Source organism: Chelonoidis abingdonii, chromosome 20, assembly GCF_003597395.2.
Source record: "Chelonoidis abingdonii isolate Lonesome George chromosome 20, CheloAbing_2.0, whole genome shotgun sequence".
NCBI classification, from domain to species: Eukaryota; Metazoa; Chordata; order Testudines; family Testudinidae; genus Chelonoidis; species Chelonoidis abingdonii.
The window spans coordinates 15243688-15271397 of record NC_133788.1 but is presented as its reverse complement, the minus strand read 5'-3'; the positions used below and the strand labels follow the sequence as shown (position 1 = coordinate 15271397).

General features: G+C 45.3%; 1 protein-coding gene across 2 annotated transcripts in view; it reads left to right on the top strand.

Moving 5' to 3' along the window:
• Positions 1-27710, top strand: part of KSR1 (kinase suppressor of ras 1) — a 61728-nt gene that overhangs the window by 470 nt on the left and 33548 nt on the right. Inside the window, exons 2-4 of one of the 2 annotated variants that reach the window (XM_032779420.2) lie at positions 19658-19805; positions 23360-23831; positions 24655-24659. In XM_032779420.2, the coding sequence (XP_032635311.1) occupies positions 19697-19805; positions 23360-23831; positions 24655-24659 (586 nt within the window). In that variant the 5' untranslated portion in view covers positions 19658-19696. The remainder of the gene's footprint in view (positions 1-19657; positions 19806-23359; positions 23832-24654; positions 24660-27710) is intronic. The other variant, XM_075059540.1, reaches the window with a different exon arrangement.

Here is a 27710-nt window from a genome sequence, read left to right as displayed (position 1 = left end):
CACACACACACACACACACACACACACACACACACACACGTGTCCAGATAATAACTGTCTCTTTAAGAAGCACCGGAACTTCTGTATCACATGTTGGCAAGCATACCTGGTCTCTTCCTGGTTCAGACCTGAATGACAGGAGATCAAACAGGTTTTGCAACATGTTTCCAGCTCCATGGGCAGCAGCAGCAGCTCTGGTAAAAGGCCGGGTCGGCACTTCCCAAGTCCTCTCTCTCAACTGCTGATGAGAAGAAAAGATTCTTCTCTCCTGCCTGAAGTCCCTCTTTCCCCATCATCCCTATCCAGAGGAGTGGGGCAAATCCACCCCCAGCTACAAGATGGAGGTAGAGCTCCAGTTGAGTTGCTTATTATGAATTGGGTACCTTAATATCTTGCTACGTTTATGGATCAGACTCACCTTTCTCCTACCTGCTACTCTTCTGGACCGGGGACTGCCCGTAACCTATTCACCTGGTATAGTTCAGAAACACTAGCCTCCAAACAAGCCAGATGTCCACCTGCACCTCACACTGCTGGCTTCAAGTGGGCTGGAGACCCCTCTGTACCTGATACAGGCTGGGAAGGTGACTTCAGGTTATAATCTTGTATACTGAAAGATTGTAATATTGCAATTAAAATACCTGCCAGGGCAGACTTGAGCTTGTGGGGTCCTCTCCTGTAAACGGAGAGAAGAGCGGGATACAAGGGTGGAGTTAAGTTTACAGTTGGATCCTAGAACTTCCTCCTTTTTGTCTGGTTGATCTTTAACTGGGATATTTCCCCTCGTTTTTGTATGGATTCTGCTCTCAGTAACAGCACTGTAAATTGGCAGCTGCTTTACTGAGCTCTGTGGGTCAAAAACTCTGGTGTAAATCTGCCTTCCTTTGGAGTTGTGCCATGGGGCTATACCAATTTACACCATCCGAGAATTTGGCTCAATGGATCTAGAGTTCCACTGGTTTAAGGGAGAGCAGAGACTCCCATTAATCTATCCTTGATTGCGGCACACCCGAAGGATTCCTGTCTCAGTGGGTTCAGTGAGTAAAGTCTCTGGGTCAAGCTGAGGCATGGCAGACCAGAGCCAGACTCATTCGGTCTGACTCCTCAGAGGTGCTGAGCACTCACAGCTGTAATTGAAGTCAATAGGTGCTATAGGTGCTCAGACCTGAAAACCAGGCCTGAGGTGTGTGACCCCAGAAGAGTGTGGACCCTTTTATAATTTAATTCTCTCTGCTTGAGAAACCCATGGCAGCCTGACAGCCCCCCAAAGTGGGCAGCAAGCCAGTTATGATCATGAGCCTCCCATCCTAGTGCTGGCTCTGTCTGTTAATGGCAAGAGCATACATGCTTATTCGTATCCACTGGATTATGGGGAGATTTATGACTGCAGGAAACTGACGTCAAGTTTGTCACTTGGGACTGGGCTCTGCCGGTCTTACATGGGTCAGTGAGCACTTGCTCACAGGAGCAGTGCCATTGGCTTAACAGGGTCTGTTCCTGGGAACGTTCAGGAACGTACACGCCGCCCAGCACTAAGTGAACAGCTTGATGTCAATTCCCAGTGATTGCAAATCTAATAATCCAATGAATATGGATAAGCAGTGAACACTCTTTCTGGTTTTGGCAGCTCCAGGCAAATCCCGAGGTCCTAGTTCAGCTTTCACATGATCCTTTCTCCAGCAAAAGATTTCCTTGACTCCAATAGGAATAAAAATTGAGTGAAAAAGGTGTGTGGGGGAGGCGGGGGGGGAGGGGGTATCTAGCTGGTGTTTGTGGAGTTACTCCAGGTTCACATTGTTATTTAAAAGGGCGGAATCTGGCCCAGTGGTATGACTTCAGGACTGAGCCTTGCTGTTTTATGTAGAACGTAGGTGGTTTATCGACTTTGGGCATTACTGCCCTTACGTGCAGCAGCTGCAACAGTGCAGTTTGTTCCTGGGATGGAGCTGCCAGGTTGTTTGTTGGTTTCTGTGGTAACTGGAACTTCACAGAAATTCTTTTTGCCTAAGGAACTCATTGAAAACCCCTTTACAATGCCTGCAGAAAGGAGGGGGAAGCCCCTTCCACACCCCGTCCTGGGCATTTCAAGGCATCTACATGGTTGCTAGGATTGTGAGCAAATATGTGGCTGTTCCACGCCCAGAAGAGCAAACTTTCTCACTGCTTACTGCTGTTCATTGCTGTCTCCAATCCTCTTGGAAAGAGACATACCAGGTGATTCTTGCTCCCGCCATCAGAAATACCAGCATGGTGTGCAGCATTTATTTAAATTGCTTTTTGATCCCAATTCTCCTTCTCCTCCTCTGTTCTGATCCCATTTCATTGCCAAGGGTTATTAGTTTTCTCATGCCACGGCAGTTGTTTTGGGTAGCATTAAGATGAGCTGCGTAGGAAATGCACAGCAGACTCTATCCAGGTTGACTTTTGCATGGGCTTGTGGGAATGAAGTGGGAGCTGCAGATTTAGGGGGGAGGAGGAGGAAAGACCTGGACTGTTACACCAAAGAGGATTGTACAGATCCCAGTTGGCTTTCCGCAATTGGTGGCGGTGGCTTTTCGTCCTCCTTTTCTCTCTGCTTGGACAATAGCAGTTAATGAAATCAGTTTAGCTTTAGTTGATAAGCTGGTGGGGCTTTAATGCCTGGGATGTAAAGAATGCAGGGGGCTGTTTTGTCTGTTTTGTGATGAGTTGGCAACTAGAAATTGTACGCAAATCTTGGGACCATTTCTGTTGGGTTCTGGTTTCATAAGAGCTTGTTTTTATAGAACCTGAAATGTATCTACATTGGAGCAGAGTGCTTTGAAAACAGAGTCAGAAGAAGGGTGCTATGCAGGGCTCCGTGTTGTTGTATACGTAACATCTTTAGGGATGTTTTCCTGTAGTGTTCTATAGAACGCAGTGCCTGTGATTTGCTGGGGAAGAGTGGCTGAGGGAGTCCTCAGCAACATAGCCTAATGGATAGGGTGCTGCACAGGGAGTCAGGAGAGATGAATTCTGTGACCTTGGGTGAACTGCTTTCCTTTTTTGTGCCTCAGTTTCCCCTTCATTAAAATGGAGATAATGAGACTGGATTTCCTCTTTGTAACAGTCTTTGAGAATCATTGATGAAAAGTACCTGAGTGAAACTTTCAAAAGTGCCTACGTGACTTCTGCTGTGAAGTGCCTAAATCTTCCTTTTTAAAGGGATTTAGGTGCTCAGTCAATTAGCTGCTTTAATGTTTTTTTACCCAGAATCCCACTGATGCTTTTGAAAAATGTACCCTCTGGGCCATAGCTTAGTGGCTCCAACTGAAATCGGGGCCCCATTGAATCAGGCACTGTCTAAGCACAGGGTGAGAGACAGTCTCTGCCCTGAACAGCATATGAACGAAATAGAGAAGACCGACCACAGTGTGGGAAGGAAAACAGATGCCCAAAGAGGTGAAGTAACTTGCTTCAGGGCACCCTGTAGGTTGGCAGAGTGACACAACCCTGGGCTTTTCGGCTGCCAGCCTGGTGCTGTACCCGTTGGACCATGCTGTCTCTCCCAAGCAAATAAAGGGCTTGTGCTCATGTTACATTATGTGAATGGTCAGATGCTTTTTTCATTTCTAATGTTGCCAGATATCCTGGTGATGTGCTAATCTGGGATGTAGCACTTGGAAAACCAGCATTCTTAGAAGGAGCTCTCAGCTTTGGAGGATGCTAGTCCACTCCCCACACCCTGAGCGGCCTTCTCCAAAAATAAAAGCTGCTGTGCAGTGAAGCACAAACTCCCGGGCGCTCCTGTCAGAAATAGAGCCCCGGTTCTAATTTAAAATATTTGCTGACTCCTCCAGTCCAGCGCAAAGCCTATTTTTTGCTCACTGACACTGCTCCAGCCATCGAGAGCCTGCAAGCTGCACAGTATTAGAATGGCTGTCTCTTTTTTTCCTTTTCTCTTTGAACGCCTGTATTTAAAACCAGAATAATGTCCGCCTGTTAGTTCCTTTAGCTCTGGGAGAGATTACAGTGATAACAATGCACTGTTTATGGCGTTGGGCAACTGCTAAAACTCCAGTGAACATGGATAACAGTGAGCCAGTAATGCTGCGGAGCGTGAGAGGACTGTTTGGTGCCGGGCTAGTGGACACTGAGGTAGGTGGAGAATAGAAGCCTCCAATTTTTTTCTCCACAATGCACATTTTGTGAGGGGTAAGTCACTCGTGTAACAGCAAATTTTTGTAGAAGCCAGTTGCAGTGATTTTTTTTATTTTATTTTATTTTTCTCCCCTGCCGTGTGCCCTCCCTCCCTCCCCCTCAGCTACCTTGTAAATGGGGTAAGTTGGCTAGTTTAAGGCAGTTCTGCTTTGAAATGGGGATATTGTCATGGTGTTGTGTTCTGTTTGTTTTTTTTTCAACATTTTCTAGCAACAGGCTGAGGAGATTGCTGATGGCTAAGTGCTCCGGGAAGGGGCTAGCTTTAGCCAAGTGCATGTGCGAGGAGTGCCATATCTTCCATGCTTTGGAGAACATGTACTTTTGACAGTGAGACTGGACAAAATGCTAGGAAAATACAGGGCATAATCCTGTCTGGCCTGTGAATTGGCATGGATGGTCTAATACAGGAGTTCTCAGCTGGAAGTTGTGAATCCCAGGAGGGTAGGACCAAGTGTTGGGAGGGGTGTGTGATTGCCCCGCCTTTTGCATAGTATTAAATGGGGGGTAAATCTCTCCAAAATGGGGGGAGGTTCTGGGGTAAAAAGGCTGAGAATCACTGATCTCATAGATCTTTTCCAGCTTAAACTTCCATGGTTTGTTTTTCATTTTAAAAGAAAATGAGTGAGGTGTGTTTTTCTTTGGTGTGAGAAAAATCCCCGAGGATGCTTAATTATGTGGCTCGCTCCCTGCACTTTTTTGTTGCAGACTTAAAGGTAATTGAAGAAGATGGCTGCCTCGTTATCATCTTGCCAGACATGTCTGAGCTGGCCCTGCTCTGCCCTCACAGGGGTTGTAGTCAATCAAACCTGGAAGTCTGTTTTTAGTGTTAACTGGCAGCCTATTGTAGACAGGGAGTGTTGAGATCGCATTAAACTGGTGGTCCCCAAATTTTCAGAGTCATGCCCCCCTCTTGCCCCTGTCTGCCCCTCAGCTGGGGCTAGGAGTGGGGCTGTAGCTGGTGGGGAGGTGGGAGGGGAGAAATGCAGATAGGGATAAGGGGGCTGAGGCTGGTACTGCAGCTAGGAATGGGTCTGGGGCCAGGAGCAGGGGTTGGGAACGGAACCAGCTCTGAGGCTGGGGGGCAGGAGTGAAGCCACAGCTGGGCCATGGCCAGGTGCAGAGCTGTGCCAACGCTGGGAACAGGGGCTGGGGCTGCAGCAAAGTTAAGTGACGGGGGTGGCCTGGGCCCGCTCCCTCCTTGAACATTCCTCTGTGCCCCACAATTTGGAGACCTCTGCATTAAACAGACACGTCTCCCACCGCAGGGCTTCCAGGAGGATCAATGGTATGAATGGCAGGTCTGCTGGCAGGTCTGGTTTGTAACAATTCTGCTTTGGGAATGTCTAGCAATACCAGGGTGTTCCTTTCAATCAGTGTTGTTTACTTGTGAAACCTAGTTTGTTGCCCCTTAAATCTTTCTAAACAAGGTAGGGGGCATGGAATTCGAAGGGAGCAGTGTGGTTCCTTTTTTAAACCCTCAATAGGGATCAGGCAAAGCAGAGAGAACAGGCTGGCAGGGAAGGAGCCTTGCTCTGTTTGGTTCGTGGTTGGACTAATCCGTGCATGTTTCAGGTTCTTCTGGTTTCTTGCAGTTTCTGTGTGACGCCTGGGGGGCCTGGCCTGAGGGACGTTTTTGGTATCTGAACAGGCTGGGCTGTTAATTTTATCATATGGCGGATGGCTACACATTGCACTCTGTGGGAAGAACAAGTGCACTGAGCGAAGAATTTGCCTCCGTCTCTCTGCAGCATTCCCTTCCCTGGAGCATAGATCAGGCTGCAGGAGTGGAGTGGTTCAGACCGATTGTGACCAGTTTGTAATTGACTGTCCTGCCCAGCTCTCTGGGGAGATTGTAGCTTTTTGCACAGTGTATTTTTAGCTTGGGAATGGAAAAGCAGCACCTGGAGCTCTGTTTCCCCATAAAGACCTTTCATTTGAATGGCGTACTCCTGTTCCGTCTCCAACTTCAGGGCCATGTTACAGTTGCCATCCTACCCATCAGGGAGCCACTAACTCTGTAGCCTCAGGGCATTGCTGTGAGGATCATGAGGGAACTTCTGCCCCCTCTCCTCCACTCCATAGCACATGGTTTCTCCGCAGGTCAGGACAACTCTGCCATTTGGCGGGAGCTTCCCCACTAGGTCACCGCGCAGTCTTTGGAAGAACAGACTCTAGCAGCATGGACTTCTCCACCCAGCTCCATTCTATCCAGCATTAGCTTTGCAGTGGGGAAGATGAAGCGGCTCCTCTCTTTACAACACGAAAAGTTTGCAGTAGGGTGTTAAACTCAGTCCAGTGCCAAGCACCAGCACATGGCCCAAGTGCCACTTACAGCGTCGAGACGTTGGTCAAATCTTAACCTTAAATGAGGCTCCTTCATAAGCACTATAACTGTCTGTATCCAGTCAGCAGGCGAGACTCCTTTGGGACATCACTGTCTCTCTTCTCCAAAAGATTGAATAGTGGTATGAGATGAAGGACTTAGCTTCATCTCTCCACTCAGCAGTCCCATGCTTTTCCAAACAGAGGGCTGCTGATTGATCCCATCTGCAGCCTGTGGGACGGCAGGGCATCACCATGATCAAGAGACTTGCTCAATCTTCACTATGACAGCACAAGGAATCTAGAGACTTTTTAGCAGGATGCCGTATACATATAATGTGGTAACAGCAAGCTTCCTTGTCTGTGACTCTTCCTATGTACAATAGGAGGCCATGTCCACTAGTTCATTTTGCAATTTGGGCAAGGGCTTTCCACCTCTGTGTCTGTATGAGAGATTTAGTAGCTGAAGGGGAGAGTTTCCATCAGACCAAAACCTGGACAGATCCAGTTTAGAGTGATCTATGAACATCATTTGAGGCTTCCTAGAATGGCCATTAGAATATTGTTTTTCTTTAATGTGAACTGACCAGAGAGCTAATACTTTAAGGTCGGTCTACTGCCTTTCTCTTTCTGCATTAGAGCAGCCAAGGCAGAATAAAAGCTAATTTCACCAAGAGGATCTTCAGAGCACCATCGCTCACATGCTTTTGTTTAGGGTCACCAGCAGGCCTTTAAGCACCTTATGTAATGGGCTTTCTTCTATCCAGCATCTGCTTCTTTGCCTAGCCAGCTATCTTCCAGGAATGTATTGATTAAGAAGGGGCATTTGGGGCATTGACAGATGTCCAGCTTTGTAAAGGTAGCACCCATACGGAGGTGAGGAACAGGTCAGGTCACTTTAGCAGAGCTAGTAGAAGACATTGTTTCCAGGTTGAGGTGAGAGAGAGAGAGAGGTGTGTGTGTGTGTGTGTGTGCGCGCGTGTGTGCGCGCACGCTAGGGAATTTTTGCAAAAACTATCTCAGCATTGCTAACATCTGTATAGATCCATGACTTTTCTTTTTTTTTCCAAACGTTTAGGTGGCCCTGGTGCTGACAGCCAGTTTCTGTGCCAAACAGGGGGACTAACATGCTGTGAAACACTTAGTCACACAATAAGACAGAGCTGCCTTTTGTAAACCTTAGGGTAGAAAGGGTTTCTTGGTATCTGCTTAGTCTTCGTGTGAGTTTTGCTGAAGATTTTGCAGACTTTTATAGGGAGGTAAATGCTATGGTATTTTGTGGAGGGGAAAAAATCCTAATGCATTGCTAATTTCCACTTCCTCCATGTACAGGTGTTCCAGATACCAGAATACGGAGGGCTTGTGCATCATGGAGTTAATCTGGAATAGCCATTCTTCTTTGAAGCCACACTCCACTTTATCTGGGAATAACTTCATGTATAGATGAGCCTGAAAAACATAGCTCTCCCTCAGGTGGAATTCACCTATGGGCAGAAAACCAAAGCAATATCTAGGCATAATATAAACCCTCTCTGGAGGAGCGATGGACTGATGATGCTGAAGGCCATGGTGAATTTCACTCAATGGCTGATTTGGAGGAAGTGTTGGCTGGTTTGTTTGAGGTTCTGAGGGTTGACACTCCTTTTTTTTATTTGAGGGTTGCTTTCATTAGTGCTCATTTCCAAGAATGTACACGATAGAGTTCACACTCTGTATGTCTGGAATGAAGGTGGATTTTGCAGAAAAGCCCTTCTCATTGTTCTGAGAAGGGTTTATTTCCCGGTTTGGCTTTTTTTTTTGTTTTTAGATCTCTTCTGCTAACCCAAGAGGGGTAGTGAGTAAGCCTTCACAGTTGCCAGCAGCCTATCTTGTATATACCTTAATTACTATCAGTGCACCCTACAACCCTAAATTTATTTATCCTCCTGATACCCGGTGAGGTAGAGCAATGCTGTTATCCCCATTGTACAGATCGGGAACTGAGGTATAGAGATACTAAGGCTTGCTCAAGATCACACGGGAAGTGTGACGATACATAATTACTCACGGTAATTAACTCCAAAGGGATCTCACTAAACCGGGTGACAAAAATGACAGATGAAATTCAATGTTGATAAATGCAAAGTAAAGCACATTTATATACAAAATGGTGGGATCTAGATTAGCTGTTGCCATTCAAAAAGAACTTGAAGGCATTGTGGATAATGCTCTGAAAATATCTGCTCAATGTGCAGCGGCAGACAAAAAAGCGAACAGAATTCTAAGAACCATTAGAAAAAGAATAGATAATGGAACAGAGTATTTTACAAGTTCAGAGGATAGGTGCAGAGATGGTCAAGGACGCAACCCCATGCTCTGGGTGTCCCTAAACCTTCAACTACCATAAGCTGGTACTGGATGACAGGGGATGGATCACTTTAACTCCCTTGTTCTGTTCAATCCCTCTGAATCATCTGGCACTGGCCACTATTGGAAAACAGAATCCTGGGCCAGATGTACATTTGTCTTACCTGGTATGGCCGTTCTTACAGCCTTAAGTCTGTGGTAAAGCAGGGAATTGAATTTGGCTCTTCCACGTCATAGGCTAGCATGTCCCTCCTCTCTAAGGTATAGAAGCGCTCATGACTTGATTTGAAACAGAACTACACTCTTGGGTTTATAGTACATCATGTTGTTGTGCTGGTTGGCATACGGGACCATATCGCCTGCTGCACAGCAGTTTCTGGTTTGTTTGTTTTTTTGGGGTGGGGAGGGGGCAGTATTTGGGCCAAGTCCTCTGGGGAAAAGTTTCCTTGCAAGAAAAGGAATTCCTTTGTCCACACACAGAATATTTGGGATTGTTTGCTCCAGTCTTAAACACAGTGAAGCCTATGGGGACAGGGTCTGTCTAGGTTCCTATGCTGCACACCTTGTTCACCGTATCAGAACCCAGGGTCTCCTCCAAAAGAGCCATGAGCAGTAGGTTGTGGGCAGGAAGGGACTGTGTAAACGCTGCTTGGGTTTGAACCTGTGTCTCCAGGGAACCTGGAACAGCTATTTCAGTAGTGTCTCCCCTTTGGCTCATTAGCATTTCCCATCTATTGCTCACCCATTCATCCATCCATACCCCACTAGTCCTATATAAATACCAAGCCAATGCCATCTGTGCCAACTCTTGTCAAAAGAAATAAAAGAAAGCTATTAAATGCTATTGAAGTTTAGAGAGCAGAAAACTAGCACCTCAGTGCAATTGGTGTAGGGACTTCTTTTTTTTTTTTTTTTTCAGACTGTCTTATCTGGATAGAGAGACAAACTGCAGTACAGTCATTCTTTGGTGACAGCCAGAGGACTGGGCGAGCAGCTCTATAGACTGCTTGCCTTTCTTAAGGTGATGGAAAAGCAAATGTGTCTAGCAGCTGCCACTTTCCTTAAACCACAGTCGCCCAGAGCCTGCTCCTAGGTTTGAATGTCTCTGTTGAGCCTGTAGCTGTACCTCCAAGACAAATTGGAGAATTTCAGGGAAATGCCTTGCGTGGTGGGGCTCCACACTCAAGCCAGTGAACATCCTCTGAGTTGAAAGAGCTCAGCTCCTCTCAGGATTGGACTGTGAGGTCTGTGTGTGAGCGAACTGGGTTTATTTTCATTTTTAAAACAGCACCATCCAAAAACGGACCAAAACAAAGCAGGCAGCATTAAAGCCATTGCTGTTTTACCTCTTCCGTAATTGCTGTGAATCGGGAAGAACTCCACTGGAGTTTCATTAGGGTTAGCGAGATCGGGATCGGAACTGTCACAGTCCCCGCCTTGCATACTCGTGAGCCAGACGTTGGTTTGCAAAGCATGTCATGCAGAATCTGCTCTACTATACTCGTCGCGGCTGTTCCTGCTCAGCTGTTAACAACTGAGCCTGTTTTTAAAGTGCCAACTTGAACTAGTGACCCGCATGATTATCGCATTGGCTAGGGGGCTAATGGAGATAAATCGTATCAGGCCAATCTTGCACGGATCAGGTTGACCAGTTTTATATTAAGCCACCACATATGTGCAGCACATGAGTGGCTGTTTAAAGAAAGCCTCTTATTCCCCCCCCCCCCCGAGGCTTAGTTTCTTTTGTCGTGTGTCCTGGGGACTGGCAGCAGGTTCTGGAAGCCTGTCTGAGCTTTCCCTACTCAAGGTCATTAGGATTGTTTAAATATAATCTCCTTTTCTGTGCTTATACTTCCCTACAACTTGCCATTCTATTCCTCTCTAAAATTAATCACTTTGGGGCAGGAGAAGGATGGCATCGGACGGGTTTGGTGAGGCAGCTGCTCTCACTCCCAAGGCCGTGGTGTCACAGCACACGGCTGCAGGTAGAAGCCCAGCTTGCTGTACCAGCTGCCGAATGCACCCTCAAGGCAGTGTCAGCCCTGAACCCTCAGGGTGGAAGAGGAGGCTTTTAAAGTCTTCAGGAACATGCCATCTGCTGGACAAAATACCGGGCTGATGACGGAGCCAGTGAGAATGTTAGTACGGCCAGCCCCAAGATTGTGAGACTTGCTTGACGATCTCAGTTTTTAAAATCAATAACATTTGGAGGTTTTGTTATCAGCCGTCCAGTTTCCGGGCCTTTAGGGTGCATGCACCTGGGTCACGTTTTTAGGCTTTTTCTCTGCTGTCCTGAAGGCTAGAAAGGGAAGCGCATCACTCTGGAAGCTGGGGAACCCCACCAGATATCATGAAACTTGAGATAAAATTCCACCCTGGAATTTGGCCAGCGCTTTCAAGGGGAGCAAGCTCAGCACCTGAATCTACGGGCACTCCCAGTTCTCCGTGCAGGTGAAACGGGGTTTGGATGCAGTCACCACTGGGAATGAGCTACGGTCATTGTGGGGCAACAAATGCTGCTGCACAGTACCACACCCACTCATCAAATGTTGTCACGTGCCAGCCTTCCTCAGCTGTGAAATTAGGAGCTCACACTGGCTGTCGCGTGCAGGGATCTTGTGCAGAGGAGCTGTCACCTGGCTGTCCTGACTCTCCCTCTGCTCTGTTTGTAGTCTGTCAGGAACCCAGCCAGGATGCCATTCCAGATGCCTGCTCGTAGTAGGGATTGGGGCTTAGGCCTAGTCTCTGGTAGAAAGTTGTACTGTTTTTATTAGGCTGATACCGTTAAAGCCATGCAATCCCCTAGTGTGAATGCAGTTATGTTGGTAGGAAGGTGCTTTAGACCGGTATAGCTTATCCGGTATGAGAAAGGGAAATGTTATACTCGTACAGGATACCTTTATGGGGGTATAACTGGATCCAAGGTAGGGCTTGGCCTAGTGCTTGGAACACAGGACTGGGACTCAGCAGATCTGACTCTGCCACTGGCCTGCTGGGTGACCTTGGGCAAGTCATCTCTTCTCCCCCCCCCACCCCGGCTCTGTGCCTCAGTTTCTCCATATGTAAAAGGGGGCTTCTTTGTAAAGTGCTTTGAGATCTACTAAAGAAAAGCACTTGATAAGAGCTAGGTATTAATTTAGTTGCCAGTTTAACTATGTTTGTGGGTATTGATGCCATTTTAATTTTAATTTTTATTTCTGCATTTATGCCAGTACAAAAACTGTATCAGGTAGGCCTGTCTTTGCGAAGCAGTTTGTACATCCCCACCCCCAGCAGGGACTGGAGCATTCGTGATAATACCCCAATATCACTTCAGCCTGCTCCTGGGGGGTGCGGATAGGGGGTTGGCAGTGTTGTCTGACCCAGCCATGATCCTGCTCAAAAGAGGGAGGAGAAGAGCAAGCAACGGGTTGTGGGGTCTGGCCATCTCTGAGAGCAAAAGCCGCACAGGAGTGTCCTGTGAGCTAGCGAAGAAGAGGGTAGCGTTTGTACTGTATCCTTAACTCTTTGCCAACTCTCTGAGGACCCTTTGCTGAGGGCATGTTGTCATTTGGCGGTGATTGACAGTGCGCCGACTGCATGAAGAGGTAGCCTGGACTGGCAGGGACTAGCTGACCAAACAGGTGTCTCCCACCTCTGACCTCTGTGACTAATTATTTTGTTTGTGTGGTTCATTTTGCTGGCTCTTAACTCGCCAGCTGAAGTGTAGGAAATAAACTCCCCATATCTGGCCTCCCCGTCGGCTCCCAAATGAGAGAGACTCAAGTGGATGCTGGTGCTTGAACCAGTGCTGAGTACCGGTGTTTTTGCAACAGAGATTAAAAACCGACGTCCGAGATTTAGTAGCCATGTAGTCTGGACCTGAGTTCTCTGCTGAGCCTTCCCACAAGTGGAGAAAAATATCTTTTGGAGGCTGCTCAAACCCAAAGCAGGAGAAACGGAGGGATTGTGGAAAGGCAGCATGTGTAAACATCTGTTTTCACTATGGACAAATACCAAGAGTAGCTGAGCTTTGTTTATGAAACAGGGATTCAGCTGAAATGCTGCAACAAATCAGACCATTGGCTCAGCAAGTATGCAGCTTCCTGCGGTGATTTGTCTGGTGCCTCCTCGGAGACCAGCATAATGCCACTCTCTGCCCAGCAAGTCACTTGCCCAGTTGTGCTTCAAAGCTGTGCATGGGCAAGGTGCTCCGAGTGGTTTGTGCCATCTTGCTGCAATCCCAGCGTTTCTAGGATAGTGTACATTCACAGGGCCAGGTTGTCAAAAGCACTTAGCACCAAGCAGCTCCTGTCTGGCATGGATGGCCATATCTTCAAATGAGCTCGGCGCCCAGTCTACTGATTGCGTTTGATCCTCTGGCCCTTATTTAGCAAGTGGTAACCAAGCTGTCTTGCAAGCCGAGCCTCAACTGTAGGTTCTGAGCTCTTCCGAAGCCCCTGGCCTTAGTGCTTATAAGGCCCAGCCCCACAAGCCTGGAGTGGAGTTGAGGGTGCTCAGCACCTCAGGCTATTGCACCTTGCAGGATCAGGGTCCCAAACAGGAGCAATTGCTTGAGTTACTAACTCTGCGCTAAAAGAAGCCTGCTCCTGGCTAAGGCTACGAGCCAGCCACCCAGCGAATGTTCTGGAATTCTGGTCAGCCACCAGACACTGTGGGAAGAGCAAAAGTGTGTGTGTGTGTGTGTATGGCTTTTCAGTGCGACTCAACAGATGGGTGAACCTGTGTAATCTGCTGTGCCAGCTGTAGGCCTAACAGCCCCTATCAGAGCGCTGGTGGCTGGAGGCACAGTTCTCACAGGCAAGGACATGTGAGCATCTTTCTGTGTCGTCTGGTGCTGAGCAGAATTCCAGAACGCACAGTGACTCTTCCATCTGCGTAGCGCTTGTAGCCTGAGTGAGTATCCAGCATTTGTTTATCCCAGCACACCTCTTCCTATCTTCTGCTCTTATTTGTGCAGCCACATGTTCCATCATTAAACCAAACTCCCAGTATACCTGTCTCTGTCACAGAGATTTCCCTTCCTTATCGCCCTGGAGTAGAACCTACCTTTCTTGTCACTGCATTCGCATCCGAGGAGAATAGTGTAAAATCTACCCTCCCTCGTCTAGAAAAGATGGCATAACCACACTCTTTCCCCTATCCCACTTACCTGTACGAACATAGTGCCAGACTCTGCTCTCCTTTTGCACTGGTGCAAATACAGAATCACGTCAGTAGAATTACTCCTCATTTATACAGGTATAACTGAGACCCGTATTCGGTCCACTGACCTGATCGTGAAGTATCACTGGTCTTTTTATCTGATTCCAGAATGTGTGTGATAAAGATAGGAAATCCCTTCTTATTGTTGTTTGACAGATGGATTAACTAAGGCCCTTGCCCAAAGGCACACAGTATGGCAGAGCCCAGATGCAAAACCAGGTTCCCTGATTCCCAGCTCAGTGCTCCAGCCGTCACACCACAGCACACCTCCATTGGTAGTTGCAATTTTAAACCCGGGGTTAATGGAGTCAGCAGAGACTGAGATGCTTCGTTTTCTCAGAGCAAATTTAATCTGTTACACATTGCAGCTATTAAAAATTAAAATCAGTAATAGGTTACTGATTACCTTTGCATCATGCGTGGAACAGCACGGGGCAGTGTGCGTACAATGACTTTGACTTACACTCTGATCTGGAATGACAGAATTACCAAGAGGACTAGCTAAGTAATGTAGGTTGCTTTTCTGCCTGAAAAGTAATTAATTGTCTCAATCTTTTTTTTTTTTTTAAAGTAACATGAATCCAACCCCCATTGCTTTAATTACATACATAATGGGAATATCTAAATTTACATTAGAAGTGATAGAAAATTATAAGCGATATAAGTCCTCATGCTTCAGGGCAAAATAAAAAAATTGGCTAGACCAATTCAGACTGGAAATAAGGTGTAGATTTTTAACAGTGAGAGTAATTAACCATTGGAAAAATTTACAAAAAATCATAGTAGATTCTCCATCACTGGCCATTTGGAAATCAAGAGGGGATTTTTTAAATGTTTTTCTACAAGATCTGCTCTAGGAATTATTTTGGGGAAGTTCTGAGGTCTGTGCAATACAGGAGGCGAGAGCAGATAATCACAATGGTCCTTTCTGGCCTTGGAATCTATAGAAAGTCAACCACTAACTGGTAAGGGTTATGAAGAAACTTTCCCCAAGGGTCAGATTATGGCATAATTGCCCATTATAGGGTTTCTTGCATCTTTTGAAGATAACTACCCGTATGGTAGAGCTGACAGTTGCACACACGCTGGGCAGAAGTGTGCCTATGAACGTCTAGGGGGTGTATTGGAGTAGAAGTTGGCTGTGGCTGGGGAAGTAATGAATCTACTAGGATAGGTATGGGCTTAAATTCTGCCAGCCAATTTGGCCAGCCATATGCCTGCAGAACGCTCTAGGCTTCCATGGGAATGGTGCCAAAGGCAAGCATACTTTGGCCTCATGTTGTTCCTGTTTCAGATGATCTGTTGCTATGTGATCTTTCCTAAGCAGCAGCAGATTTGTATATCGTAACACTTGTGATGTATGAGTTCCTGAGAAATGTTTTTGCTTTTTCTTTGAAATTTTTACGTCTTGGAATTCTCTCATGCTCCCTTTCCTCTTCTTCCCCCCTTCCCTCCCCTCCGTTTTTGTGATTCCCTAAGTTTTGAACCCATTGTCTGACTGAAGACTGCCCCACATCATGTCATGATTTCATTTAGATGAGAGATTTAGCTATGCTGACCTAACTCCCAGTGTAAAGCGTGCTAGGTCGATTGAAGAATTCCTCCATTGACTGTCTCTCTGGGAGGTGAGTTATCTACGCCAGTGGGAGAACCCTCTTGTCAGCATAGGTAGTATCTACACTGAAGTGGTGCAGCGTGTGTAGCATTTTAAGAGTAGACATACCCTTAAGCACCTAAGTCACTTTGGCATTTGTGAAAATATTAGCCCTCGTTTGGAGGACATTTAGTAGAGCATTTTACAACACTTGAAATGACTGAAAAGTATTAAAACGGTAGGAGAGTGACTTATTCCTCCCAACTGTCTCTTTGTAGGTCCCGAATTTACCTCTGTCCTATAGAAACCAGTGATGGGGGAAATCTCGAAAGGTTCTATGTGAATCAGCTAGTTTGAGATGAGCTTACCCAGAATCAGATAAGAGTGAGAGAATAATCATTTTTATTATATATTTATGTGCACTGGTGGCATCTGTAGTAGCTGGCTACAAATCCCCCAGAGCATACATTATCATGTTTTTTTGCTTAGGGTCTTGATGCCTCCTATTTTTGATCTGACCGAAAAGCAGCTCTTTTTATTCCATACTGTGCCTTTAAATTCCGAGGCATCTGATTGAGGCAGCTGCGGTTTTGCATTCTGCTCAAACCCAGCAAGTTATAGAAGAATGTCACACTGTTTTCTTAGACTTTACTTTTGTCCTTTCTCAATTCATTATTTTCCCTTTTAATGTAAAAATGACTTAAACTGGAAGTACAGAATGTTTCTGTGTGTCTTGGGAGTGGGGAGCAAAGAGAATTTAACACAAACCTCAAATGTTTGTTTGGGTCTCAGTTAGCAGTACTGCGAAACCCCAAACATTGACAAATCATCAATCAGGCATATGAGACTGGATTTAAAAACAAACAACACATTCCTGGTTCTTATGCCATTTGGCTTGGTTTTGAGCCTTTAGGATTCAAGTTTTCAAGCTATTTTTTCCTAGCAAATTAGGATGTGAAACTTTTGATTTAAAGAAGAAAAAAAAGTTGTAATCCTGTGGCTCCAGGAACTGCGAGGCCGTTAAGAAAAAGAACTACATGTTGCAAGACTTGTGGTAAAATCATGAGAACTGGTAACAGTGATTGTTGTAAGCAGAAGTTTTTCAGAGGAATTCTTGTATATCTCCACCTGTTATCCCATTTCTTGTACTCCTTATTAACCTTCTATTGTTTGTAAGTAGGGCTGTCTTTAGGATTTATGGGGCCCTATGCACTATTATTAAACTGATGCCCTTATGCCCGACGGCAGCCTGGGCTTGCAGCCTGGGGCAGGGGGACCAGACAGCAAAGGATACCGAGCCGCTGGCCCTTCCCATGGTGGCAGAGAGTCACCGTTCCCTGGAGAGACCCCTGTACCCTCTTCCTCACGCAGAATGCATGGTGCTGGCGCATTCGGCTCTGTGAATACAGCCCCACCCAAGGAGATTTCAGTGCGTGCTGGGTGTGTGGGAGCTGACCCGCACTTACCTGCTGTCATGGGCAGTGGGTGAAGCTGCCACTTGGGGAGGCCAGCTCTCCTCACTGTCTCCCTCCTCTCTTCCCTCCCCCGTCTTGCTCACCCCTTTCCAGCCAAATCCATGAAGCAAATGACATTTGAAAAATGAGGACTCTGGTAGCACTTTAAAGAAAACAGGTTTATTTGGGCATAAGCTTTCGTGGGCAAAAAAAACACCCCGTCTTCAGCTGCATAGAGTGAAAATTAAAATACAGGCATAGCTATATTGGCACATGAAGAGAACCAAAGTGGAGAACCAAACTCTTCATGTGTGAGTATAACTATGCCTGTGTTTGTAATTTTCCACTCCATGCCTCTGAAGAAATGTTTTTTACTCACGAAAGCTTATGCCCAAATAAATGAGTCGGGTGGCACCTTAGAGACTCATTTTTGTGGATATAGACTAACACAACTGCCCCTCTGATAGTTGAAAAACCCACTCTTCTGTAGCTTCTTTCTAAAGAAAATGGAACATGTTTTCCACTGTATGCCAGAAGGTGAAGACTGGACATGCAGAAGGTACCTGTTTAAAAGCACTAAACTTGGGAATAAAAAAATGTCAGTCATGGGTTTTTTTGATATACCCTGAAGTTTCAGCAATTTATTTGCAAAAACCTTTGTAGTAACGGTAAGTCAGCTGTCCTGCTGAATACAACATTAAATACTGTGGAATACATGATGCACCTCGTCTGTTTTACATTTTCTTAATCCGTATTTCTAAGCTGATTTTATATTTTAAATATGCTCTTAAGCCTGCATAAAGTAATCATTCCAGATTACTACATATTTAACTCACTGAAACAAAGACATTATTTTAAATTAATCAGTCAGAGGTTTAGTGCGTTCATAACGACGTTCATTGCTTTTAGAAAAAGGGAACACTAATTTACTGTGTGTGATCTCCATAGCAATAGGCACGTTTATGAAATCGACCAACTTTAAAAAATGTTTCCAAAGATTTTAGTCATAACAAAGGTTTTTATATCATACCAAGGTACTGATTTTGCTAGAGGGTTCTCTTAAAACTAGTTCATCAAATAGTATAGAAGTAAAGAAAAGGAAACTTCATTTGTCCCACTATCTGGCAGGAAAGGGGTATTGTTCCTTTAAGGGCTGTCTTCAGTTGGGGGGAGGGTGTGTGTGTGAAGGGAGAAAGGGATGGACAGGAAGACTTTAGAAGCAAGTTTTTTGTACTATAGAAATTAAAGTGTGTATTTGAGATAAGGGTGGACTTTTGAAGGATTTATTTTAAAAAACTGTCTGAAGATACAAGCATTTAAGGCTAAAGATGTGCATCTAAAATTTGTGCAAGGATTTTTAGAGGTGTGTGGGTTTTTTTATTATCTTCAGCAACACGCTTATGAAATAGTTTAAAATTTGCTTTAAAATTAAGGTCCTGTAGACTAACATGTTCTGAGTAAATATTAGTCATGCACAACTGTTTTTGCCAGTGAATTCAGAAACAGACAGTATGTACCTGGGGTTTGGCAAATGCCTGTTAGATGGCTTCGTTACCGCTTGAATACCTCTTTAACAGTTTCAGTGTTGTGCTAATAGGTCTGGAAGACCTTTTTCCCTTTTAAGTTACTAGATCCCCACCAGGTAGCCTGCAGGAAGGGTTAGAACAGGGATAGGAAGAGGTGGAAGGGTGGACACTAAGACCCAGGGGTGTCCCAAATTTTCGGGTGCCCTATACAGCTGTGTATGCTTAAGGACGGCCCTGTTTGTAAATCAGTTGGAAACAGAGGTCTGGTATAAAATACAAAATTTGACTTATGTGCAGGAAATAGCAAATCACTTCAAGCTTCCTAGCCTGCTATATCTTTTGTGTCCATCTCTTTTGAGCCTTATCCTATACTTTTTGGCTTCAGTGGGTTGTTCTGTGTGTAAAGTGCAGCACAGATATATTCCTCAGCAAGATTGTGGCTAGGGCTAGTTGAAAATTATCCACTGACGCTTATTTTTAAATGGAAAAAACTGGAGTTCTGTCGTGTGTAATGTCTGCTTTCCTCTATTTTTTTTTTTTTTTTGCCCAATTTTTTTTATCAGAAAACTTTTAGCTGCAAACTCCCCCTCTCCCCCTCCTTTTTCACTTTCCACGCTTTTTTTTAATGAAAAATCAAACTTCCTTTGAATTTTTGACAATGATTTTTTTGTTTTGTTTAAAATTTTCCGCAGCGGGGGAAACCCCGCTTTCCGAGTAGCTCTTTAATTATGGCACAACAAGCTTCGTTACTAACGGGAGAGTGAGTGTAACAGGCTGATGATGCACCATACATCTGCCTACTCACAGCTTAGCGAGAGAGGCTTCCAGACAAACTTGGGGAACAGCTGTTAAGCACGGTTGAGTGAGGTATGCTGTGCAGTCATGGCTGACCCAGGGATCCTTGAGAGAGAGTCACAGCTGAAATGAGTGAATCATGAGTCAGATCCTTGACAACAAGGTGGCAGCTTTACCAGAAATGCTCCGGAACAAATAAAAGAATAGTCACTTTTTCTCTCCCCTTTTCTCTGCAGAGAATCCCAGAGGAGCTAACCCTAGATGCCTTACTGGATATGAATGAGTCCAAGGTGAAAGAAACCATGAAGAGATGTGGGGCCAGTGATGAGGAGTGTTCCAGACTCAATGGGGCTCTCACCTGCTTAAGGAAGGTGACCGAATCAGGTATAGATTTCCTTGCTGTTTGCTGGGATTAGTGACTATTTAGACAGTAACCCTCCAACTCCATCTTGTTTTGGGCTTATTCTGCTGGCAACATTGAGGGGCCAAGTTTTGCCCTTGGATGCACATGGGGTTCATGTGATTTGAAGTTATCAGAAGCCGTGTACCCATCAGAGGACAGGAAATGGTTCTCGAGGTGCATTCGGTTCTGGAAAGGACTATATAAATCAGGGGTCGGCAACCTTTCAGAAGTGATGTGCCGAGTCTTCATTTATTTACTGGAATTTAAGTTTTCGTGTGCCAGTAATAAATTTTAATGTTTTTAGAAGGTCTATTTCTATAAGTCTACAATATATAACTAAACTATTATTATGTAAAGTAAATAAGGCTTTTAAAATTAAAATGCAGAGCCCCCCGGACTGGTGGCCAGGACCCAGGCAGTGTGAGTGCTACTGAAAATCAGCTTGAGTGCCGCCTTCGGCACCTGTGCCATAGGTTGCCTACCCCTGATATAAATGGTCCCTTCTAACTCAGTAGACCTGCTCAGAGTCCAGTCTACTGACTGCTAAAAAGATTGTCTTCTATTTTAAACAGTAGCACCAACACACTTCTTTGGCATGTGGAGCTGGAGTAGGGTGACCAGATGTCCAGATATTATTGAATTTGCCTGACATATAAGCCCTACCAAATTCATGGTTCCTTTTTTGATCAATTTCACGGTCATAGGATTTAAATCATAAATGTCATGATTTCAACTATTTGAATCTGAAATTTCACCGTGTTGTAATTGTAGGGTCCTGATCCAAAAGGAGTTGTGGGGAGTTGCAGGGTTATTATGGGGAGTGGGGGAGTTGTAGAACTGCCACCTTTGCTTCTGTGCTGCTGCCTGCAGAGCTGGGCCTTCAGTCAGCAGCCACTATTGTCCGACTGCCCAGCTCTGAAGGCAGCGGTGCAGAAGTAAGGATGACACGGTATGGGATTGTCGCTCTTACTTCTGTGCTGCTGCCTGCAGAGCTGGGCCTTCAGTCAGCAGCCACCACTGTCCGACTGCCCAGCTCTGAAGGCAGCGGTGCAGAAGTAAGGATGGCACGGTATGGGATTGTCGCTCTTACTTCGGTGCTGCTGCTGGCGGAGCGCTGCCTTCAGAGCTGGGTGCCTGGCCAACAGCCGCCTTTCTCCAGCCACGCAGCACTGAAGTCAGCGCAGAATTAAGGGTAGCTATACCATGACACCCGCCACCGCCCCAAATAACCTTGTGACCCCTTGCAACTCCCTTTTGGTCAGAACCCCTCAATTTGAGAAATGCTGGTCGCCCCTGTGAAATCTGCATAATATGGGGTAAAAGCATACAAAAGTCCAGTTTTCACAGTGGGAGACAAGATTTCATGGTCCATGATGCGTTTTTCATTGCCGTGAATTTGGTACGGCTCTACTTATATATGCAACTGGGGAGGGGGAGGGGGGAAGCTATCCTGGTTTTTTTTTTTGTTTTTTTTTTTTTTTACACTTGCTGTCTGGTCACCCTAAGCTGTAGGCGTATCTGTCTCCGTCATTAACAACGGACCCATTAGCACAATTGCAATTGCAGCTCTGTATTGGTGGTGATGCAAGAGCCAGAAAAAAAACTAGCATGACTTTTTCAGATTGTAAGGGGATGGAGGGGGGAAATGTGAAATAAGCATCTTTACACAAACTGATTGGATCTGGTTTCATGTCACCCAGAGCTAGTGAACTCTGTTTTTTCAAAGCACCTTCTTGGAAAAGTGCTGTTCTTAAATGCACAGTACTCTGTAGTTATGGAAGCCTGGGAGTGTTACTTGCAGCAAACCATCCTTATCTGCATCAGATCTTTCTTTGTAGCAGTTACTGCTCTGTCATTTTTCAGAGTAGCAGCTGTGTTAGTCTGTATCCGTGAAAAGAACAGGACGACTTGTGGCACCTTAGAGACTAACAAATTGGTTTGAACATAAGCTTTTGTGGGCTACAGACCACTTCATCAGATGCATTGAATGGAACATATAGTAAGAAGATATATTATCGCGCGCATACACACGGAGAAAATGAAAAAGTGGAAGTTGCCATGCCAACTCGTGTCATTTCCTGTTGGTAATCTGACAGTTTGTACCTCTGGCAAATCTAAGGACCTGCAAACGGAAAAGTTAGCAAAGAACTTGACTTCATGTTTCCTTTCCTTTTTTTTTTTTCTTCTTCTTCTTCTAATCTTTCCATCTTTAGGTTGTCAAGTATTTTCCATCCATACAGTGGCAAAACAGCTATCGCCTCTAGCTCAAGAGACATGTTGCTGTTTCCTGTAAGCAATGGCACCTGACCCAAAGTTCTAATTTATTATGTTTATCGTTTGGTATGAGAGGTAGTTTTTAGAGCCGAGGACTCTTCAGTTCTGTTCCCAGTTCTGCTGCTGACTGGCTAGTGTTTCTTAAGCCAAGATGCTTAATGTCTTTGGCCCTGATCCATTAAGTCATTTTAAGCATGTACTGAACTTTAGGTGTGTGAGTTGTCCCATTGACTTTGATGGGATGTCTCTCATCCTTAAAGTTAAGCCTGTGCATAAGTGTTTAGATGGATGTGGGTCTTATTCACCACTCACTGCCTCCTTTGATGGATAATACTTGCCTGCCTCAAGGGTGTGCGGGAATTTAATGGAGGTCTTTGGATGAAAGGCGTTAGGGAAGGGAGCACTACCCCTTCCAAGATCATACTGCAGGGGAAGCTGAACAGGTTCACTTCCCCTACTCAGCATAAACTGGCAGCTTATGTAGCACTAGTGAAACGAAAGTTACTAGATTGCCTAAATGCTGGAATTTGAGGATGAGCACTATCATTCTAACAGAAGCAGCTGTGCCTTGCTACTCCAAGGTGTCTGGTAAGCTACAGGCAGTGGCTAAGCACTGGTGATGTATGGGGACAAGTGAGAGGTGAAGACATTTTGAATACAATTTCTGTGGTTTGATGCAACTTTATTTTTTCAGCTATAGATGGGGGGGTGGGAGGTTGTATTCTTGATGGAATCACCCCATTAATACACATTTGTGTCTCTTTCTGTTGTCATAAGGCCAGCTTTATCAAGGCACGTAAAGATGCAGATAGGTGCCTAATGAAATTTACAGAAGTTGCCTAAGTGAATTAGATGTCTAATCTCCATAGACTTTCAATGCGAGTTGGACACCCAACTGACTTAACTCCCATTAACATTCTATGGCAGATGGGAACCTGACTCCGTTAGGCACTTCCCTAAATCCCACCAGGCACCTCTCTGCATCTCAGGTACCTAAATACCTTTGTAATCTAGCCCCAAACCAGTCATGCACCCTATAGGACAAAGGAGGTTTATTTAGGTTTTGAAGCTCATGGCTGCAGTCAGGAAAAGGGAACAGTTTCTGTTGCGGTCATTTGAAGGGAATTTTAGCCGGTGGTTTAAAAGACTGGAGTTGAAACAATGGCCTGGCCAGATGACAAGGGAAAAACCTCCTATTGTCCTTAAGCCGTAATGTGCTGGTTTTCTGTCCGTTGCTAACACTGATACTATCGGTGAACAGGTGGGGAGTTAAAAGAAGATCTGTTGTGGAATCCTTCTGATGCACATCGAGAGAGCACCTCTGCACACCCTGCAGAACCCTCCTGTCCTCCAGGCCCCACGTGGACTCATGGCATGCTGCATCTTTCGAAGGGCAACAGCCAGCAGGCACGCTCTGTGTCTGTGTCCGCTATACCTTCTTCGGATTCTCTTGCCTCGAGCCAAGGACCTTCGAGCTACATAGATAGCTTCCTGGAACCTTTAGCCTTCTCCATCCACAGTGGTCGAGTAGCATTTAGGACTCCTCAGACCATCACCATCACGCCGCCAACGACACCTCAGTTAAAGAGGCGTCACAAATTGAAACCTCCACGAACTCCCCCTCCGCCTTGCCGGAAGGTTTTTCAGCTGCTACCAAACTTTCCAACCCTCACAAGAAGCAAGTCCCATGAATCACAGCTGGGCAACAGGATAGATGAAGTTCCTCCTGTAAAGTAAGCACTGGGGCTTCCATCCTCTTCTAGTTGTTGGAGGGGCGGGGGGGCGGCTGTATTTTTTACACATGGTGGCTTAGTTAGTTATGGTTACTGATGCATATGAAAGAGTTCAGAAGAAAACCACATGTGACTGTGTGATAAATCCTGCATAGCTTTTAAATGCAAGTGCAGTGAAGTGTGTACACACACAGTGTTGGGCCTCTGACGGCAGCAAGTATACAGTTTGATTTTTAGCAATGGGTGAGAGGTATTCCCTTGAATTGAAAAGATATGTAGCCAGCTGCAACTTTTCTTTACATCTAGTGGTGAAATCCTGGTTGAAGTCAATGATAAAACTATTAGGGGGGCCCAATGTAGCACTTCATTGTTGTGGAGACTGTAACGGACCAAAAAGGCCTTGCTCATCCTCCATATGGCTTTGTACATCTCCGTGCATTCTCTGTTTTTGGCATGGAATTCATAAATGATAGGCTCTGTTGAAAATCCCAGCTGTAAATTCTAAGGTAGTTAGGCACCCACATGATTTGGATGCCTAACCCCCTTAAGCTCCTTAGACAATCCCAGTCTGTAACTAACATCCATTTATGCATAGTGTGTGTGTGCAAGGGGATCGTGCACTCTGTCCAGTGAGTTTTATCATTTATGCACACAAGAGAATGTACAAAATATTGTGCATGCAGGTGCAAAGATGCCTGTGCCAAAAACAAAGGCTATGTTTTGAATATAGAGTCTTAAAGGTCGTAATAAAGGGAGAAGTTTAGATCATCTGTCATGTGATTACTTGTGTTGAAAATGATTCTTTTTTCTCTTTATCTTCCAGGTTTGGTAAGAAACAGATTTTTTGGGGGTAGTCTTCACATCCTTGCCTGTGGGGGGAAGAACGTCTTGTCTTTGCCTCTCCAGTATGGTCCTCTTTTTATGCTACCTTTGAAAGTCCTCAGTGTAGAGCAGTTAACATCAGCAGACGTTTTGCTTGCATGAGAGCTGCAGGATCCGTCCTTATTTGTTAACGCATGCTCTTCAGATGAATAGAGCAACAAAAAGAAACCCTGGTACCGAAGAGATTGGACGAGCATTGAAGACATTCTGGTTTTTTGTTTTTTTTTAATTTCTCCTCTGTCATTCCAGCCTCCTGGTGTCAATGTCTGTTGATATTTAAAAGCTCTAATTTCATAACTGTCCATTCAGCATCAGGGCGTATCTTTGCCAGATCCTTCTACTTAGTGTAATGTTTCTTAAGTTTCACGTAGCCTTGGCTTTAGGGATCATGCAATGCCCGTATTTGCAGTACCAGGCTTTATGAGTAAGTAGCCAAGTTAATCATCATTTAGGGCTCAGCTGTGCAAGGTGCAGAACACTCTGGCTCTGAACAGCTAAGCACTTGGGCCCATGCTTAGCTTTAAGCACATGAATAGTTCCATTGGAGTCAATAGGACTAGTCCGATGTTTAAAATTAAGCATGTGCCAATGTGCTTTTCAACATCAGGATGAGCACTCAGTAGCTCGCAGGATCAAGCTCTTAGCACTTTTATCAGGGTACTTACGATACCAACCTGCCGTTCAGTTTAGTGGGATGCTGCAGCATGACAGCAGTGGTCGGACCATACAGGTCCGTTTCATGAACCACTGCCTTTGTCATGAAGCTAACCTAGAAAACCGCTTGTCCTTTGAAACTCTTTAGCCTGCCTGTAAAAAATAAAATAAAATTAAGGAGATTTTCATGTGCTATATATGACCTGGTAAATATTTAAAAAGCATAACTGGTTTAAAAGACAATCCTAGAAGTTACTTTCCCAAAAATAATTGAACCTAAAATGAATAGAAATGTGAACATCCCCCTTGTGGAGAACTCCTATAGAAACCAGTAGAGTTCTGTAGCTATTTTGATAGGATTGCGTAGAGATTATTTTACTTTAGAATCTATGGAATAGAACAGAAAATGAGATCTATTTTTAAGGCCTTTTTAACTATTCTATTTAAAGGTCCTCACTCTCTCTATTAAATTGTGTAGGATCTATAGAAAGATCACTTTGTCTTACATTCAGTAAGAATTTTCTTTGCGTTTGTATGTCCTAACCAAAGTTCCGAGCCTTTAGTTCAAAAAACACTGGGCTTTGGTTGACCACCGTTGACATCTGTTGTATGCAAGCTGTCATTAGAAGGGGGAATACAGGTGTAGTTGCCCTCAATCGTCCACTAAGGGCACCTGCTTAGGGCTCCAGCTCCCAGCCATCACCTCTGTTGGGCAGAGACCCTCCTCTCTGTCCCTCCTGACTAGGTTGTTTTCCATGCTGCACAGTTCCCCGCCTATGCTGCTGTTCTCAGCAAGCCAGACTGCCTAAATGGGCTAGCATCTGGGTTTTGCTCTCTCCAGAGGCTATAAACAGCATATTTGCCCACAGTTACAAGCTACCGCACAGCTCCTTCTAAACAAGCACCTTTTATTCTTAAGGTGAAAGCATTAGAGAAAACACGAAAACCCATAAAAGAACCACCACACATGCTAATGAGTTTGGCAGAGATCACCCGCGATTCCAGCTGCGACTCGGGTAGGAGTCAGTCCTTCAATCCCCACCAAAGGGGTTTTCTCAGCTTACTTAGAGGTTTCCCAGGAAATCCGCTTCACATGTATTATCCCAAACAACCATTCTTGTCTGCTACATTGTTCAGTACCGTCCTTTGATCAGCCAGGCCCACAATTATTTAATATAGTGGACTCCAAAGATACTTGCACTTAATTCAGTTTTCAAAGCTATCACAGGAAATAATTGCCGTATTAGTCACGAAAGTTGCTGCTGCTGCCTTTTATAAAATTGTTGACATCAGTCAAGCATAGTCTGTGCTGTTGGAGAATGTAGGTGCGTTGACGTATATCTACACAGCCCGCAGCAGCAAGCCTCCCAGCCCGGAACAATAGATGTGGGCTAGTGCTCTAAAAACAGCTGTGTATGCAGCGCGCTGCAGCTTGGGCTATGTATTTTTAGAGCGCTAGCACTAGCGTGAGCCCTGCAACCCAAGTCTCTGGAGCCAAGCTGGGAGGCTCGGGGCTGCCAGCTGTGTTAGATGTACAGTGGAACATTTCAGTGACGCTGCAATAAAAAGGGGTCTGGTGCCATCTAGGGACCGAATGAGAGACTGTTGATGCCAGTGGGAACTGTGCACACAGGCTGGGGCCTGTCTGTGACTCTCTAGTGTCAGGTTTTCCAGTACGTTAATATTTAACATATAGCCTTATTTAGAGGCAGCATTGCCCACTAGATAGAGCACTGCATGGGGACGTCAGGAGACCTGGCTCATTTTCCCAGCTCTCCCACTGGCCAACTGAGTGACCTTCGGCAAGACGCTTCACCACTTGTGCCTGGGTGTCCCGAACTGCAGAATAAGGATAATGATTCCAGCCTCCTTTGTAAAGTTCTTAGTGATCTATTGATGAAAGCCTATATAAGAGCTGGGTATTAGTAGTTGTTAAACCATTATTTGGTGGTCTCCTTCCAGATCAAAGCTGCCTGCCTAAGCGGGCATTTGAAGCTGATTGAAAATTGAGAACCTGCAGGGGGTTTTTCCCCTTCAAAATCTGTTTCAAAAAGACATTTTCTTGCTAATATAGGGCTAGAATTGTGTAAGCTTTACTGCTGCTGTCTCAGTAAGGCTGCTTATGTGAGGAAGTGCTCCTCAGCATGAGTAAACATTGCCCAAATCTACCCCATTGTACTGAAAGGGACAGAAAGTCGTTTCAGCCTCATGTCTGACTTGCCGTAACATTTACCACCAGCCTATTATTTTAATAGTCCGCCACTGATGCGAATGTTTGTTAGCAGTGCCTGATGTGACCTCCTTTAGGGGATAGTGCATTTGCAGGCTATGTGGACTTTTCCC